Source organism: Notothenia rossii, assembly GCF_949606895.1.
Source record: "Notothenia rossii genome assembly, chromosome: 5".
NCBI classification, from domain to species: Eukaryota; Metazoa; Chordata; class Actinopteri; order Perciformes; family Nototheniidae; genus Notothenia; species Notothenia rossii.
Window position 1 is genome coordinate 6830899 of NC_136903.1, and position 17952 is coordinate 6848850.

The window sequence follows — 17952 nt, forward strand, 5'->3', positions numbered from 1 at the left end:
TCACAAGCTTCAAAATTGTATTTATCATCTGAATTTGCCGAAACAACTTTAATATTCTGAAAGCCAAGACTTTGTTTAATTGAAATCAGATGAAAACAAACTATAACGGACCCTGCCGTGTTATTTATGATTACTCTACGCTTACATTCATAATGTCAGCCGGAGGGCGGGGGGGCGGCGCTGCGGAACAGCAGATTGCCTGTCATCTTCCCTTTACAAGCTTAAAGAATGTATTTATCGTGTGAGTTTGGAAATAAAAGTTTCATATTCTGAAAGCCAAGACTTTGTTTGTTTAAAATCAAACAAAACACCCGAACCCCGAAAAAATAGTTTTTTACGCAAATCCACGTTTATTTTGAAATGAGCCGTTGAGACTTCCGACTGATTTCGATAGAGCCGGGTCGCATATGATTCTGAAGGGGGTAATTACTGTACGCCTAACGAGTGCCTTTACTTTTGGTACTTCAGTATATTTTGATGCCAATACTTTTTTACTTTGAAGATTTTGAATGCAGGACTTTTACTTGTAACAGAGTATTTTTCCAATGTATCATCACAACTGTTCCACACATCTCCCCCCGCTGGCCATCAGGTTTATAAAGCACATGAAACTATTGTTACTTCTCCACTCCAGACGTCTGATCTCACCTCCTGCTGCGTGCCTCTGTTTCCTCTCAGATTCTTTGAAGACCTGAAGGAGATGCTGGGCTTCACGCCGTACCGCTTCTACTACTACATGTGGAAGTACATCACGCCCACCCTGCTGATAGTGCTGCTGTGCACCAGCTTCATCCAGCTGGCCATGAAGCCGCCCGTCTACAGCGCCTGGATCCAGGAAGAGGTGAGTCCCCGCTCAGCCTCTCCTGGGACCATTTGTTGGAGACCTGGAACGAGAAAAAAGCAAATAAAAGGGTTCAAAGTCCACGAGGCAGGAGCTACAAATGAGAGGGGAAAGGCAGGATTTCACATGTTCAGACGTCCTTTAACCCTCAGACAATCAACAGGATGTTTAGTCTAACACAGAGACATTGAAGCACCTGTTTGATCACATCAAGAGGGACATGCTCAGTAAGTGGAGCCAAGGCTCAATGGGACAAAGTGTCCCTGCATGTTCTTTGTTTAATTATATAAATTAAAGTGGACCCATCATGCTATATTTGAATAATATAGTGTAGGACCATACCTATATAAGGCATATTTATACTTTCTATTTTTCAAAATACCAAACAGATCATGCATTTTAGCCATTCCTCATTTCGCTCAATTTAACACTGTCATTGCATCATGGGCTGATTCTGTGAGAACAGCACCATCTACAGGCCTGGCATATGTACTACAGCGTTTCCAGCGCTTTCCAACGGCAATGTCCGTGGCTGTCTCCTCCTGATTGGTGGAGTTGGCCCAATAGCCGTAGCGCCACTTCTGTGACGTCATAGAAGTTTTCAAATCCGGATCAGTCTGTATCAGATCCGTTGCAGCCCCTTTTTAAGAGATTTGGGTATGGAGGAAAATAGAGAGGGTTGTGTTTTCTGACACTTGGTGAGTTCCCTGGAACACCGGGGACACATATTCATGTATAAAAGACGTACACAAGTGCATTTTGCATGATAGGTCCCCTTTAAATTCACCATTCACATGCACTGAAACCTATATAACACAATACAGGAAAGGGAAAACCCCCAAAATGCATAATACGGTCCAACAGGGAATAAAATAATCTCTTATCTGAAACACATATCATCTCTAGTAAATGAAAGGACATTACAACATCTGACCCCAACCTGCTGTGTGTGTCCTCCAGGCCAGAGAGCAGGAGGTGTTCTTCCCCCTGTGGGGCGTGGTGGTGTGCATCTCCCTGGTGGTGATGGCCATCATGCCGGTGCCCGTGGTCTTCGCCCTGCGCTACTTCAACATCATCGACGACAGCAGCGGGGGCATCTCCACCGTCGCCTACAAGAAGGGCCGCATCATCAAGGAGACGGCGCGGCCGGGCGAGGACGACGACGCCAGCCTGATCCAGGGGAAGTCCCCCAGCGAGGCGCCATCGCCGATGCCCGGAAACAGCATCTACCGCAAGCAGAGCGGCGGAGGGTCCGGAGGAAACGAGGCGGACACCGCGCCCAACGGCCGCTACGGTATTGGCTACTTGATGGCCGACATGCCGGACATGCCCGAGTCGGACTTATAGACTGACTCTAGTGACCCCCGCCCTCTCTCTCCACCCTCTGCGTGCGTTTAGTTGGCCGTATCATAAATGTATATTTCGCTTGTAATGTATATTATTTGTAGATATCGTAGCCCCTCTCTTATTTGTCGTCTCTGAACCTTATATGACTGACTGTGCACCTTTTTAAAATTTCATAAAAAGGTTTGGGAATAAGGTCCCATTCCAAACCGACCCATACCACCAGCGTTCACTCTGCGTGGTCACGTGGAGAGTCGGCCACATTAAGTGCATTTACCAACCGATGGGTTCAAATAGTTCCTTATATTTTCCAGTAAACTGTAAATGAAGACATTTTATTTTGTCATATAGATGTTAACAACTTCATGGTTGGTAAGCAGTGTTGGGTGTAACGCGTTACAAAAGTGCAGAGAAAAATTGTGTAGCGAGGCGGTCGGCAGTTGTTATGCTGCTATACCACATCGCCCTTCACTGGATGTATCATGAGCTGCACTAAACTACATTTTAGCATTTAAAATACCTAGCCATTTTTTTGGTGAAAGTAACTCAAAAGTAATATAAAAGTAGTATAACTCATTACGCTTGAGAGACAGTAATATTGTAATGTAACTTATTACTTAAAGTAATATGTACTGTATTACATGTTGGAAGTAACTTGCCCAACACTGTTGGTAAGTACAGTATGCCTGTGTCTAGTCTAGAAGACAGGGTGAGCCAGATCCCTGAAGGAGCTTTTCTTTTACATTACATTACTACATTACATTACATTACTACATTACATTACTACATTACATGACATGTTACTTGTTAGACGCTTTTATCCAAAGCAACTTACATACTCAATACTGTGGACAATCCCCGCAGGAGCAATTTGGGGTGAAGTGTCTCAGGGACACAACGACATGCTGACATGACATGCAAAGAACTTTTAAATAGCTTGCTACTTAATAAACCAACTATTTGACTCACAGTATCAAATAAAAAATGATTTTAGGATTTTAAAAAGTGTTATATCTTCCGCTTAGATAAAATGGTCTGTTCCAATGCGTAACATCGACTGGAACTGAGGCGCGATTATGGAAAGTTACGTGATTTCCTTCTGTAGTCGGAAAGAGGTGAGCTTGTTGCTGTATTTGCACACCGCCACCTCAAAAGAAGGAGCCATATTCAGCGGTGAGTGTGACTAAAGACGGAGTTAACTGTTTCACGGAGGGGGAGTGTGTAGGGGTCGGTTTGGAATAGGGCCTAAATGTCATCCTTGTCTAACCCATTCGGCTGCGTCCCAAACTCATCTCTGGCTCCTGCTCTTTCTACATGTGCTCCCTCCTCTTGCAGAAGGGCAGTAAAAGTGTAAGCAATAAGGTGGGGGCTCCAGCAGGCCTACTTGAAAACAAGAATCAGGTCAAGAGGTCATGTTGGGACTGTGTCTGTGGGCAGTGTACATCTATCCTGCTTCATGTCCTACTGTATAAAAAGTGGTGTATATTAGGATCCATAACTGATAGCCAACCAGTCGTGAGTTTAGTAGCAGTTTAACGATGCAAGATGTTTCCGGTGAGGTCACCTCAGTTCAAACAGCGAGGGGAACGGCCTCTGAAAACCACTGAGACAGAAGTGTGCCTAAGTAGTTTATATTTGTTTATAGAATACATGATGGCTGTTGTATATTTAAGGTATTCTGTAAATATAATATAAATATTATAAATATATTTATCTTGATAGTTTGGATATCAACACCGTGTTTTTAAGGTTCAGAAGTACTTCAAATCCTTAACTCTCTCCGTGTCTTTGTTTTTTACTAATGTGCTCTCCATGTTTGTGAGGACCGAGTCCTCCGTGTAAATAATTTTTCCATGAAATGGCTTCAAATGCAATGTCTTTTTTTCCCCGTCAAAATTAAAGATCAAATATGGTCCATAAAATGATACTTATGTGATGTCTGTTTTTTGTCTTTGAACGGCAGTTTTTCCCAGAAATTCAAGGTTTCCAAATCAAAACTTTCGAAATAAATCTTAATGTAAAAAACTTAAATACCATAAAATCAAACACAACCAACAAACCCAACCCAACCACAGTTACTACATACTTAATGTAAGAACATACCAAAAGAAGTATTATAATATCAGAAATATGTGTTCAAAAGAAATCAAAACCCTCAAAGTACACCCTGTAGCGAGTAAAACTCTAACACAGAGAAGACCTGTCTATGCTGCCCCAGAACGCCTCGTTGGACATTTCTCTTTTTCCATTGTTTACTTCCTGGGTTCTGTGATGTGTGAACACCCCAATCAACAACAAATGACCGGATTGGCCCAAATGGACCAATCAGCGGAGCACCTCACGCAACCAGGATCCCTTGGCTAACTAACAGGAAGTCCCCATTGACTTGCATAGAGCTCCCTGAACGCTGGTAATAGACGAGTTGGGATGGCGGAGAAATGCTCTCTGCAGACCCATTCTCACAGCGTTAGAAACCTTTTTCTTACTTAATATCAAGCCACACTTATTGTTTTTACTTCGGCTGTGAGTGTTTGTGTGTGCTCAGGATGAGTTTCGCTTGTTCTCGCTGTATCGCCGACCCGGAAACCTGTCCGCTCCTCGCAGCAGCAAGCCTCGCAACGTCCCGACCAATCAGAACACACTGGGCTCACAGGGGGGGAGGAGCTCCAACAAGCCGTTTAGGACAGAGAGTGAATACACATACTATACAGAGATGCTGTTTGAGAAACCAAAGTGAGTTTGGAACATTGAACAATGTAAATCTATTCTACATTCTCAACAGTGGAATTATGATCAGTAGAAATGGCCATGACATGAGACCTTTAAGTATTTTTACTTTTATAAAAAGAGGAATAACCAATACAATGTTTACACACACTCACTTCCTTTTTGCTCTGAAAACAAAAACAGCAGAATCACAGTAAATAAAATAGCATTTACGTTTTGTTGACTTCACAAAATGTAACTCAAATGACATAAAAGCTTTGTAGAAAGTCGGCAGCATATGAGAAGTGGTAAACACACACACGTGCAAATAAATAATCAAATATACACTTTTTAAAAGGCTGTTTTCTTTGGCTTTCTTTCCAGTTCTTTTTTTAAAATCATACAACAGGTAAACAAACACTTCTTCTCAGGAGCAGGGGGTCTTCCTGAACATCTGCGCTGCTGATAACAACGCAACCCGACCATCTGTGTCCCTTTTAGAAACATGTCTCTTTACTAATCACAAAAAGATGTCTGGTGAAACACGGCAAATAAGTGCATCTTCAAAAACAACAAATATTGATTACTTGAATGGCTTTTCTTTCAGAGTGGTTCATTGCATTGTGCTCTCCTTCATTAGCTCTGGGTCAGTGCACTTGATAGTCAGTAAGGCTGTCAGAAACTGAGGTAAACATCCTTTAATGTGAGCTGCTCACACATCCATCCACTGCAGAGAGGATCCCTTTCCACGACGGCTCTGAAAGAAATCATTGCTATAATTATTACCACCATCACGGTTGCAACAACTACTAGTAAGGGTGTTAACATAAGGTACAAGTATGTTCTCCTTCATAATGTCACACAGTTAACGAGATAATCATATGTAGATAAATGTATGCAATATAACCAAATAAATTAAAAACAATAGGAAACACATTCAAATTATGAAATGACAAAATGTGAATTAAATACATACTGTGTATACAAACCTGTGGGCTCTGTATTACATGTTGTCTTATCTTATTCTTTCTTAAACATATATTAAAAAATAAAAAATGAATGTGGATATGTAGCACCTTGTGGCATATGTTTGCAAAGTACAATAAAAACAACTAAACTACATGATGGAAATAAATACATGCATTCAAACCTGTAGTCATCATTGAGCTCATTTCCACATATTCAGATATGTTCACAGTTTGTATTCAACTGTACAATATATATATTTTCTTTTCCTTCCAATTTACTTATAATATTACACACTTTACTTCATATCGCTTGTAGCACCAGGTGGAAATGTATACAATACATTCAACCTGTGGGCTCAGTCATGATGGAGCTTTTATCTCCACATATGTATATATTATTACAGTATTTGTATTACTGCAAAGCATGTACCGGTAAGTGTATTTCTTTTTCTGGCAACTTACTTATAGCATTACAAACTTTACTGAATCTCACTATGTAACAAAAGCATGCTAAATTAATTTAAAGAAATAAAATGCTGAAATAGGAATGAAACACGTACCAGCGTGTGGGTCAGTCACCGGGTAGCTGCTGTCTCATTTTGGCGGCGATCTGCTCTCGTTTCTCGCAGTGTTTCGTCAGGTCTTTGACCTCCATCGGCAGCGTGCTGTTCCACACCATCAGCACTGACTCGTCTGACACACACACACACACACACACACACACACACACACACACACACACACACACACACACACACACACACACACACACACACACACACACACACACACACACACACACACACACACACACACACACACACACACACACACACACACACACACACACACACACACACACACACACACACACACACACACACACACACACACACACACACACACACACACACACACACACACACACACACACACACACACACACACACACACACACACACACACACACACACACACACACACACACACACACAGAGAGAGGGAAAGAGGGAAAGAGGGGACGGAGTAAAACAATTCCTTTACTAATCAATTTATTCAATTAGCATAGTATTTCCAGTCTTTCTAGCAAATACGCTATCTAAGGAAATAAAGAACATGTAATAGGCATGTCTGGTATGTCCTGTAGATTCAATTTGTGCTGTGTGTTGCTCTGTGTTGCTGTATGTTGCTGTGTGTTGCTCTGTGTTGCTCTGTGTTGCCGTGTGTTGCTGTGTGTTGCTCTGTGTTGCTCTGTGTTGCCGTGTGTTGCCGTGTGTTGCCGTACACACACACACACTTTAGAGAAACTCACACAGCGAGACGACTGTTTTCATCAGCCATCACACTCACCAAACTGATTTGTGTCCTGTGGGAGTCTTCTGCCCAGAACCAGCACCACGTTCTTCCAGTTTAGTGTTTCTGTTCCGGAGGAAATGATCTTTAGTCACTCTTGAAAGACAGAGGCTTGACAGAAAGGCTTTGGAAAACATGTTGAATATAATAAACAGTCAAGCTGTGAGCAGCAGGATGGTTCACCCAACAACCCAGAGAGCTCACTGTGATGGAAAGCAGTTGGCAGTGTTTGATGTTTTCTATAATCATTCAGCTTCCTTACCTTTTTTTTTTATTTTTATTTCAAGTGTTTTTGCTTTGGATTTATGTCACTTTAATTTATTCTTGGCCTAAATACTGTGCTGTTTATTTATAAACCCAGTAGAAAGTAGAAAGTGTTAAATAGACAAAGTTCATCTTGAAGCTGTGGAAAACATGCAAATAAAATGACTGAGTATGTGCAGGAAAAATGTATTCTGAGATTATCACCATCTCATATAAACATTAACATTTATGCTAATTAGGCCAATTAGTGATAGGGTTTAATTGAATTAGCAAAATCCCTCCAAATTAACATAATGTTATATAACTACTTTCACTGTGGACTCCTAACCCGTAGAGGGAGCTGTTTAAAGATTTCTATTAATTTGATTCTATTTTCAATTTTGTATTCTATTTTAAACTCATGTGTAATGCCTGTTACCATGCTAATCCCACAAAAGAAATACCTATTTGGGATAAAGTACATCTCAAATCTCTTTATAGTGTGTTGTTTATTTACCTTAAAAGCACTGAACAGATCAAATGTATTAGAATTATTTATTTATTTGAATTATTATTATCATTTGTTGTAGTAAAAGTAGTAGTACTAATAGTAGTAGTAGTAGTAGTAGTAGTAGTAGTAGTAGTAGTAGAAGTAGTAGTAGTAGTAGCAGAAGTAGTAGTAGTAGTACTAATAGTAGTAGAAGTAGTAGTAGTAGTAGTAGTAGTAGTAGTAGAAGTAGTAGTAGTAGAAGTAGCAGTAGTAGTAGTAGTAGTAGTAGTAGTAGTAGTAGAAGTAGTAGTAGTAGAAGTAGCAGTAGTAGTAGTAGTAGTAGTAGTAGTAGTTCAAGTAGTAGTAGTAGAAGTACCATTAGTAGTAGTAGTAGTAGTAGTAGTAGTAGTTCAAGTAGTAGTAGTAGTAGTAGCAGTAGTAGTAGTAGTAGTTCAAGTAGTAGTAGTAGTAGTTCAAGTACTAGTAGTAGTAGTAGTAGTAGTTCAAGTAGTAGTAGTAGTAGTAGTAGTAGTTCAAGTAGTAGTAGTAGTAGTAGTAGTAGTAGTAGTAGTAGTAGTAGTAGTAGTAGTTCAAGTAGTAGTAGTAGTAGTAGTAGTAGTTCAAGTAGTAGTAGTAGTAGTTCAAGTAGTAGTAGTAGTAGTAGTAGTAGTAGTAGTAGTAGTAGTAGTAGAAGTAGTAATAGTAGAAGTAGTAGTAGTAGTAGTAGTAGTAGTAGTAGTAGTTCAAGTAGTAGTAGTAGCAGTAGTAGTAGTAGTAGTAGCAGTAGTAGTAGTAGTAGTAGTAGTAGTAGTAGTAGCAGTAGTAGTAGTAGTAGTAGTAGTATGTAAGTATGAGATGTCTGTCAATAAACATCCTCCAGTTTGTGTTCTCCTCACACAGACATCATGATACAAAATGTGCAACAGTGTCCATGCATGCTGTCATCACATGGTAATATTACTAAAAGCATGCATAATGAAATATATATATATAAACTTAACACAAAAAGTAAGGACATTTGTGTGGTAGAGGATTTCCTTGTTGTAACAATGCTTCTATGTGGGTATGTATGCCAAGAAGCAACAAAGAAAGAATCTACCAAACACAAATGTCCTTACTTTGAGTGTTAAGTTTATAAATGAGAGTTGTCCCCACCTATGAGAGCGGAGCTGATGCAGCGGATGGAGGCGCAGCAGGGCCCCACCACCTGCAGAGGCTGGTGTTTGCAGAGCTCCAGCAGCAGCAGGTGCCCCCCCCGGGTGCCGATCCACAGGGTCGCAGCGCTCTGCACCAGCAGGGCCTTCACCTGGGCCCAGGGGGGGGCTACATTAGGGGCGGGGTCCACCTCGCTGGCCTTCTTACAGCCGGAGTCATCTCTACAGGGAGGGGGGGGGACACAGCTGCAGTCACACACACAAGACCTCCAGACTGACATCCCACAGGACATCAAACTGTATATCCTAAGGTCTGTGAAGTGTCACCACTCACAAGCTGTATGTTCATAACACACGGTTCATTTCTACATCTCAATTCAATTCAAAGATGTTATCGTCATATGCTCAAAGCTACAGTGTAGAAATGGCAATGAAATTCTTCTGACGTGAGTTCCTCCAACAATGCAACAGAATAATATAAAAATACAAAATAAAAAGTAGTACAAAAAGTCCATATACATGTAAATAGAATATGATATGTACAAGAACAGAATGTGAAATAAATCTAAATTAAATATGGGTTATTGCGTGGATAACTATTTATATAAATAAGCATATTGCAAACACATCTGTTTACCATAACCCAGAGCTGCCAACATTGTGTTATAGAAAGTAGTAGCATGCCGAGCGGAGGAAGGCAATTTTTTTTCCGGCGGGGGGTCCGAGGTCCGCCGAAGCCCCCAGAATGCCCCCTTATTTCATTTTTACTTTACTTATTTCTATTTATCTTTTGTATTCAACTGTTTCTATTTTACTGTAAATTGTATGTATATATAGTTCCCTATTCCTTTTCCTATCACCCTGCTGCTATAACATGTGCAATTCCCTTACAGGATTAATAAAAGTTATCTTATCTTATCTTATCAGAAGCCAGAGACTTTACATGCTCTGAGATGCAATCTAGGTCATATTAGGACATGTTTTTCTGCAAAGTAAATTTTTTGTGTATAATTTCTCCTTTTCCCTGTACTGTTGCACACAATTAAACACCAACATACACAAAAAAATATTTTTATTAACCGAACAGAATTCATCATGAAACAATACTGAACAATAACACATGAAAAACCTGTACACAGCCTTTTTTAGAACAGAGTTCAACTCAAGGGAACCTTTGGCTGTGACTAGGGCTGCAACGATTAGTCGACATAATCGACGACGTCGATCATAAAAATTCGTCGACGCGGAATTTTAGTGTCGACGCGTCGTATAAAAACAATCAGAGAGCCGGTAACGTTAATTCAAAACTGCGCAAATGTTCATTTGTAACTGCAATGCATTACAGGAAGTGCTGGGGGCAGTATACTCTCCATTGTCTGCCATGACTGCATTCTGTACTAACAACAAAGAAGAAAGAATACGAACGATGGCGGAAAGGAGAGAGAATGAGGGTGATGAAGAGCTCAAAAAAGCGAGACCGAGAGTTTCGAAAGTGTGGGAGTATTTCACAGACGAGAAGCCAAAGAAGTCAGTGAAATGCAGAATTTGTAAAGGGGAATTGGCATTCCACGGCAGCACTACAGTGATGCACGAGCATTTAAAACGCAAGCACCCTGGAACCGTGAGGACTGCTACTTTGGATCATGGGTAAGTTTGAGCAAGTTAGCCATAGTCATGTTTACGTTAGCTTACATGTTGGAAAACAGAACGTCTCATGGTTAATGCTTGCTAAGCAAACGCTATTTCAGTTATGTTGAGGCTGCGTGTCCACCAACGAGCTGCTAAACAGCGCCAAGCTTACAGCGTAGTAGAGCACACTAGAGCTTTATGGACGCTGTAATTAATTCCAAACTTAAAATAATAATTAACAAGGGTCTGCGAAATGACAAGAATAAAATGCGATTGAATTGATCCTGGGACTGGACAACAGGGTGACATTCACAGGTGTGCAGACTTGAGGTAAAACATGCACTGGAGCCCGGAAAAGGAGCCGTGCCCACAGGAAGCAGAGATGGAGGGTGTGACAGAAATAATCGTTAGATTAGTCGACTAATCGAAAAAATAATCGACCGATTAGTCGACTACCAAAATAATCGTTAGTTGCAGCCCTAGCTGTGACATGACCATCTGATCAACCTCTCACTTTAGATGGTCATAGGTTGCTGACTTGGCCTTGGCAAGAGTTGTCTTGGAGTACGCCTGCTTGTAGCAGACAGACCCCTTTGCCACCATGAATTGTTTGTGGGTAATGAGGTTACTCAGGGTCTCCATTCCCATACTAGGTCTGAACTCCGTTCTGTTTTTTGTGACAAGACTGAAGATGCGTTCGCAGTCTGCATTGGAATGGAAGATGCAGAGGATAGCCAGCATTACCTTGCAGAGTAAAGGGTACTTGAGATGGCCATTTCCATCCTTCAGCTGACTCATCAGGTGCCACTGTGTGTCTGGTCTGTCACAGCTGGTGATGCTTTCTGGCAGAGCATCGGTTTGGTAGGTCATGAATTGACCCTCAAGCTTGTCCATCTCCTCAGCATTCATCTTCAAGCAGGGGAATCTGCCTGTGAAGTACCTCACAGAATTGAACTCTGCGCTGTCCCGTGCAGACATGTCAGCCACAGAAGCATTCCGTAACACTGGGTCATCATAGGGAAACTTCTTCACCATGTACTCAACAGCCTTCATGTAGAATGCCCGCACAGCGCTGAAGACCTGGGCCAGCTGCAGCTCCTCAAGCTCAGGGTGATCTGCTATGAAGTCTCTGGTGTTTTGCCCAATGAACAAGGTCTCATTGCTCTTCTGGTTGCTTGGTTCCCTAAATGGTACCTGGTGAACCTTAGCAGCTGCATTAATCACCTGAGGCTTCACAAATCGGTTCAAGAGATTCTTCAGCTGTGTGGTCAAAGTCCTGTGTAGTACTTGTATGCAGGGTTTGTCTAGCTGCAGCAGAGTGTTGGCCTCATCAAATATCGGCAGGACCGCACTCAGAAAGTAGCAGTAAAGATGGAATGTTGGGTCCTGCAGATGTTGACATGCCCTCTGCACTCTCTGTTGTGCCCCTGTCTTGGGCTGAGTGGGTGCAGTGCTAGATGTCTTGGGCTGAGTGGGTGCAGTGCTAGATGTCTTGGGCTGAGTGGGTGCAGTGCTAGATGTCTTGGGCTGAGTGGGTGCAGTGCTAGATGTCTTGGGCTGAGTGGGTGCAGTGCTAGATGTCTTGGGCCGAGTGGGTGCAGCGCTAGATGTGTTGGGCTTTGCCGTTGCAGTCTTGGGCTGTGTGGTTGCAGCTGCTGGTGTTTTCTTTCCCTGACTGAATTTGGCTAGGTTTTGTTGGCGAAAGAGATAGCCTGCCAAATCAAACTGAGAATTGTCCTTGCTGCCGTTACTGTGGGTTGATGTGTCCTTGCTAACACTGTGGGTGGACTTGTCCTTGCTGCTGCTCTGCGTGGACTTGTCCTTGCTAACACTGTGAGTGGTCTTGTCCTTGCTGCTGCTCTGCGTGGTCTTGTCCTTGCTGCTGCTCTGCGTGGATTTGTTCTTGCTGCTGTGCCCAGACTGTTCTGACTCAAAGTATTGCAGCAATGCAGGCCACTGCTGCAACAACCTGGCGATGCATTTATCTAAAGAGAGCCACCTCGTACTTACATGTTTAACAATCTTTCTCATTTCCACTCCACACAGATCCTGAAATTTCTTCAGTCCCTGTTTCCTCTTGCTGGATTTGTCTAGGTAGAAGTATATGTCCACCAGCAGCTCTTCAATGGACACTGGAAGCTGAGCAGCAGCTTTTTCTGCAGCTAGATGAATTAGATGGCACGGGCATCCCAGCACATATACTGCACTGTTTTTTTTGTTGATGTAGCCTGCCGTGCCAGCTTTGAGTCCCTGCATCACCATGGCATTATCTGCCCCAAAACTCATGCAGTTGTCCCAGGATATGCTACGTTTCTCAAGTTCATTGTCAATGAGTTTGAATATGTTCTGCCCAGTAGATGCCTCATGACACTCTGGCAAAGATAGCAGTACTGTCAGAACACGCCCAAGTCCTCGATCAAAGTACTTCACAACAAGAGGATACAGCTTACAGTCTCCATAGTCAGTGCTCCCATCCGTGGCTAGGGAGTATGGAGCTGTCCTCATTGCCTCCGTGATCACAGACGCATCCTCCTTGGCAAGGGCTCCAACAATGGCGCTGCTCTTTGTGCGACCAGACCCATACTTTCCTGCAATTGCAATCACAAAAATATTGAATTGTATTATCATGATTATACTCTAGATTACACAGAATTGCAGAATTACAATCATGATATTAATCCTCTGTAGAGTAAGTTGGCCTAGGCTATTTTTTTTTCACTTTTACATAAAATGAAAAATGTTTATCAGAATGATACAGTATCAGTATAAATTAGCAATCATTAATTTGCAAGATTTAAATCAGATTATCAACCAGGGCAGTACTGTAACTGTTTTATATAGGCTAGTCTGTACAGATTGTAGAGTGTATTGTGACAGTATACAGATATAAATCTATGCCTATGAATGCTTGAGATGAATTGAGGCTATTTGTCATTTGAGCCTTACCAGCGATTTTCGAGTCCGGAAACATCTTTTTCACCAGTGGCCCGATGTGGTCGGCCACCGCGATCGGGATGTTGTGTTCCACCAGAAAGTCCACAGCGAGCACTTCGGCATTTATGACACTGGTGTCACTGTCAACCGTAAAGAAGCCCGCGATGGGCCTTGTAGCTTCCACTGCCGCCTTGTATGACGTGTGTTTAGCAGTCCTGGTGTGCTTTTCAACGTCGTGTCGGCCCCCATGCCTCACGCTAAAATCTGCCTTACACAACATACAGTAAGCGTGGAAGTCGTCCAGCTTCGACCGGGTGATGGTCGGCCATTCTGCGTTATATTCTAGCTTGAAGCGCTGTTCAGAAATTCGCCGCTTTTTCGGCGGAGGACAAGTACGTTCACCATCCATTTTTGATAGACTTCAACTGACAGCTCGCTCCGCGATTTCGCGGGCATAGTGTATTCACGAATTATCATTGGTCCATTAGAAATTAAGATAATAAAAACACAACACATATGTTAAATTATATAATGAAATAAAACAGATATTAATATTTTCTACTTATCTGTGCTATAAATGTAATTTTTGTATGATTCCAATTATCTTAAATAATTTTATAACCAAAATAGCTGAATTTGCTCGTGACCTGTTCAAACCAGTCTATGGTTCAAACAGAGAGGAGACAAGCGGGGTAAGGCAGCAAAGAGCGGCGCCTCACGTCAGATTGAGCAATCCCTCACAAACTGGATTAAACGCATGCCTTTTTCTCTCATTGTCTGTGAAATGTTTGTAGACACTCGTATTATGTCCTTTCTATCCATTGAGTAGGTAATGTATTTTAGGTAGGCCTATGTGTTGTAGTCTTGCTGATCTGACATAAACCCGCGGTGAAAAAGCAGAGGGGAGGCAAACAGTAGGCTATCTCTGTCTCAATGAGGAGGGCGTGCGAAAGCCTGGACACTAGACTCCATTAATCACTTCACGTCCCGATTTACTGAGATCATTGCTTGAGCTAAAATGCTTGTTTCATACGACGGGACAGAAGATAACTCGATCGACCAGTCACAGTGTGATTGTCTATGTTAGACGGCACGCGCCGTTGAATTTAAGAGAAAGGCTAGCGGAGCTAGTGAGAAATTAGCACCTCCTGTATAATGCCTCCCTGCTCTGTAACAAAGATGCTAGTGAGGAAATATCCCCTCCTGTATAATGCCTCCCTGCTCTGTTACAAAGATGCTTGATGGTTTTACCCCGATATATATATGTAACAGTATGTAACCATAATGATTTACCCCGATGAATCTGCCGCAGGTGTTTTAATGTTTAATTACCATATGTAAGGGTTCGTGCACAGAGGGGATTGTCGGGAAAGAGATGGCTGTTTGAGGAAGCTCCCATTTATTAACATTTCAACAAACAAGTTGCATATTTGCATAACGTATTCAAGTGTTAGCATTTATTGCAATAGTAGCTACAGAACATGTACTGTGCTGTGTAAACTGTACTGTATCACATAGTGTTTCAGACACACAAACTTTTCAACTTTCAAAATTAAACGGTGCGCTCCCAGCGCACGTACCGGCAGTGATCTAGAGCAGCGGTTTTCAACCAGTGGTACGGGGACAAACTGTCTCGCTCTCGTAATGTCTGTCTGTCTTGCTCTCGTTCTGTCTCTCGTACCACTCTCGGTTCCACTTTTACTTTTGCGCGCTACCTGTCTCACTCTTTTCCGACCTCCAGCTTTTCCTGCTGGAACCCGCCGCTTAAAGGTGGGGGTCCGCGGACCGGCCATAGAGCCCATAGAGTTAAAGGTGTTGGCCGTTAGCTGTAAAAATCCATAGATTAGCCGCACCGTTACATAAGCCGCAGCGTCGAAAAATGGGAAAAAAGGCGCGGCTTATAGTCCAAAAAGTACGGGTATGTTTTAATATACTCTATTGACTTCACATATTTTTCACATAGGCCTATCTGACTCTGAAAGCCAGCTACGAACCTCACCGCACGGCACTGGTCTACATGAATAGAATTCTTCATCAACAGCGGGAGCCAAAACAGCATAGCATCCTGGTAACAGTAGTGAGGGCATTACAAAAAAGAAGTACAGCCGATCCTATTGGCTCTTTGCCAACGCAAGGGACGAATCATAAAACGGCTTATATGTGAGCTTTAGTGCTGGTTGGATGTCAACACATGCACGAGGCTGCCAGCTCACCGATTCATTTTTCGATTTGTTAGGTAATGCGTAGGATATTCAAGTCAAGCGTAGCGGCGTAATTAGGGCCTGGAAATCGTATCTGCTACGCCAAAATCGTGTATGTTGGCAGCTCTGAATTAACCACATGTTTATATATTAATACAGTATTTAGTCTTGTGTTCTTGTGTCTTTACCGTCTTGTTGTTGAATTCTATGTGATTTAAAGACCATGGACGGGCATTTTAAATCAGAAAAAGTGTTTCTGGATTATCCAAAAACCACCATTTTGTTTTCTGTGTATAACATGTTACACATGGTGCTATGTGTGTTATAATGATATATTTAATTGTATTTATTTTTATTTTACCTTTATTTAACCAGGATGGGTCTCATATGCCTGCTTGGCTTTCCAGACACACTCAAAACAAACCCAGCACAGACAGTGCAGGTTCTAGAGTCTGTGGGGGCCCTAGGCAAACATTCACTGGGGGCCCCTCGAACCAGCTTTTCATCACCACGGACAGCTGAGAGCGGAGCAAGGCAACGAAACTTAAGTTAAGAAGCAGCATTGTAAGGCGCACTACGCATGGGGCCGCCTTGAGGGGGTTTCCCGACATGTCGTTGCAGTAAATGAAAGGGTGTTTCGAGGGGGTTCCCCGACATGTCGTTGCAGTAAATGAAAGGGTGTTTCGAGGGGGTTCCCCGACATGTCGTTGCAGTAAATGAAAGGGTGTTTCATGTTGTCGTTGCTGTGGACCTTCTTAATCTACCTTCTTTGGGGTTGCCTGCCTTGCAAGTCCGCAAGTGGCGGCTCTGATAGTTCAATAAAGAGATATCTACCTGATGATCTGAGCGCAGTCGATGGAGTCCACCATCCTCTCGCTGCGTTTGTCCCAAACCTCGACCACGGGCGTCCCTTTGCTCAGGTACACATATTTATCCACAACCATCCGAGACACACACGCTTCACCGGCCAGCGACCGCTGCTGCCTGAAGGATACAACAACATGAGGACAGAGTTAAACCTCGATCTCGATCTCTCTCTAATCTCATTCTAGAATATCTTTCTTCTTCCTCAATATTTCCCTATTTTTGTCAAAAACATTTGTTACAAAGAATTTGATTAGTGTTGGGCATTTCTTTTTGTCCTTTATCTAACAGACACATTTCATTTCTTGTGATCAAACGTTGACGCGTTCCTGTCGCAAATGATTTCCTGAGTTTCAATTAAGCGACTACAGACCCCACGCTATCCGGTGACTTATGGACTCACTGAAAGATGAGGCTGGGTCTGGTGTCGAAGATCCTGCAGACGTCGTAGTCGGCGGTGAACGAGAGGACCCTCGTCCCGCAGCCGGCCCACACACACCTGCTGTCCAGAGAATACACGGACTGACCCAGACACACGAGCGGCGTGCTGCCACAGCCCACGGTGAGCGACTTCACCGGCTGCCCGCTCTTCTGCTGCAGGGGGGGGAGGAGAGGGGAGAGGGGAGGTCACAAGAAGGTGAGGAATACAGTTTGGTACATGTACAGCATGGAAGGAGAAAGTCAATGTTAGATTTTAAGAACAAAGACTTGATCTTCCATTCATTATCTAACACGTACCTTTAGTACAGAGTCCTCATAGATGGTAAGGACTCCATTGGCGGTCCCAACCAGCAGGTAGTTCTTTCTTTGGCTGAAAAATTATACAAAAAACATAATAAATCTACCTGAGATTGAGGGGCGGGGCTTATAGTGAGGGGCGTGTGTGTGCGTGAGGGGCGGGGCTTAAAGTGAGGGGCGGGGCTTAGAGTGAGGGGCGTGTGTGAGAGAGAGTGTGTGTGTGTGTGTGTGTGTGTGTGTGTGTGTGTGTGTGTGTGTGTGTGTGTGTGTGTGTGTGTGTGTGTGTGTGTGTGTGTGTGTGTGTGTCCATAAGTCAACGGATAGCTTGGCTTCTAAAGTCGCTTATTGAAACTCAGCATCATGACCTTATTTAACTTTTAAGATGACAACATTAGGAAGAATTTAATCAACATGGTTTCAGAACTCGAAATAACCCAAAATCAAATGAGCAAAACTGTATTTTGTAAATGAAAATGCTTAAGACTGT

The 17952-nt window shown here is 42.7% G+C and overlaps 3 protein-coding genes across 6 annotated transcripts in view; 1 reads left to right on the forward strand and 2 right to left on the reverse strand.

The window, feature by feature from the left end:
* slc6a15 (solute carrier family 6 member 15) overlaps positions 1–4110 on the forward strand; it is a 30353-nt gene extending 26243 nt beyond the window's left edge. Inside the window, exons 11-12 of the mRNA XM_079679876.1 lie at positions 679–841; positions 1802–4110. Of these exons, the coding sequence (XP_079536002.1) occupies positions 679–841; positions 1802–2188 (550 nt within the window). The 3' untranslated portion in view covers positions 2189–4110. The remainder of the gene's footprint in view (positions 1–678; positions 842–1801) is intronic.
* An 896-nt stretch (positions 4111–5006) lies between these two features.
* lrrk2 (leucine-rich repeat kinase 2) overlaps positions 5007–17952 on the reverse strand; it is a 69331-nt gene continuing 56385 nt past the window's right edge. For all 4 annotated transcript variants that reach the window (XM_079680811.1, XM_079680810.1, XM_079680813.1 and 1 more), the window contains 7 exons: positions 17466–17538; positions 17131–17321; positions 16698–16847; positions 9101–9321; positions 7210–7278; positions 6420–6552; positions 5007–5648 (listed from right to left, as the gene is read on the reverse strand). In XM_079680811.1, the coding sequence (XP_079536937.1) occupies positions 6431–6552; positions 7210–7278; positions 9101–9321; positions 16698–16847; positions 17131–17321; positions 17466–17538 (826 nt within the window). In that variant the 3' untranslated portion in view covers positions 5007–5648; positions 6420–6430. The remainder of the gene's footprint in view (positions 5649–6419; positions 6553–7209; positions 7279–9100; positions 9322–16697; positions 16848–17130; positions 17322–17465; positions 17539–17952) is intronic.
* On the reverse strand, positions 11216–15994 carry LOC307039047 (uncharacterized protein). The gene is made up of 2 exons (XM_079680814.1): positions 13675–15994; positions 11216–13316 (listed from the first exon to the last, which is right to left on the reverse strand). The coding sequence occupies exons 1-2, from the start codon at positions 14069–14071 to the stop codon at positions 11239–11241; spliced, it is 2475 nt and encodes an 824-aa protein (XP_079536940.1). The 5' UTR covers positions 14072–15994; the 3' UTR covers positions 11216–11238.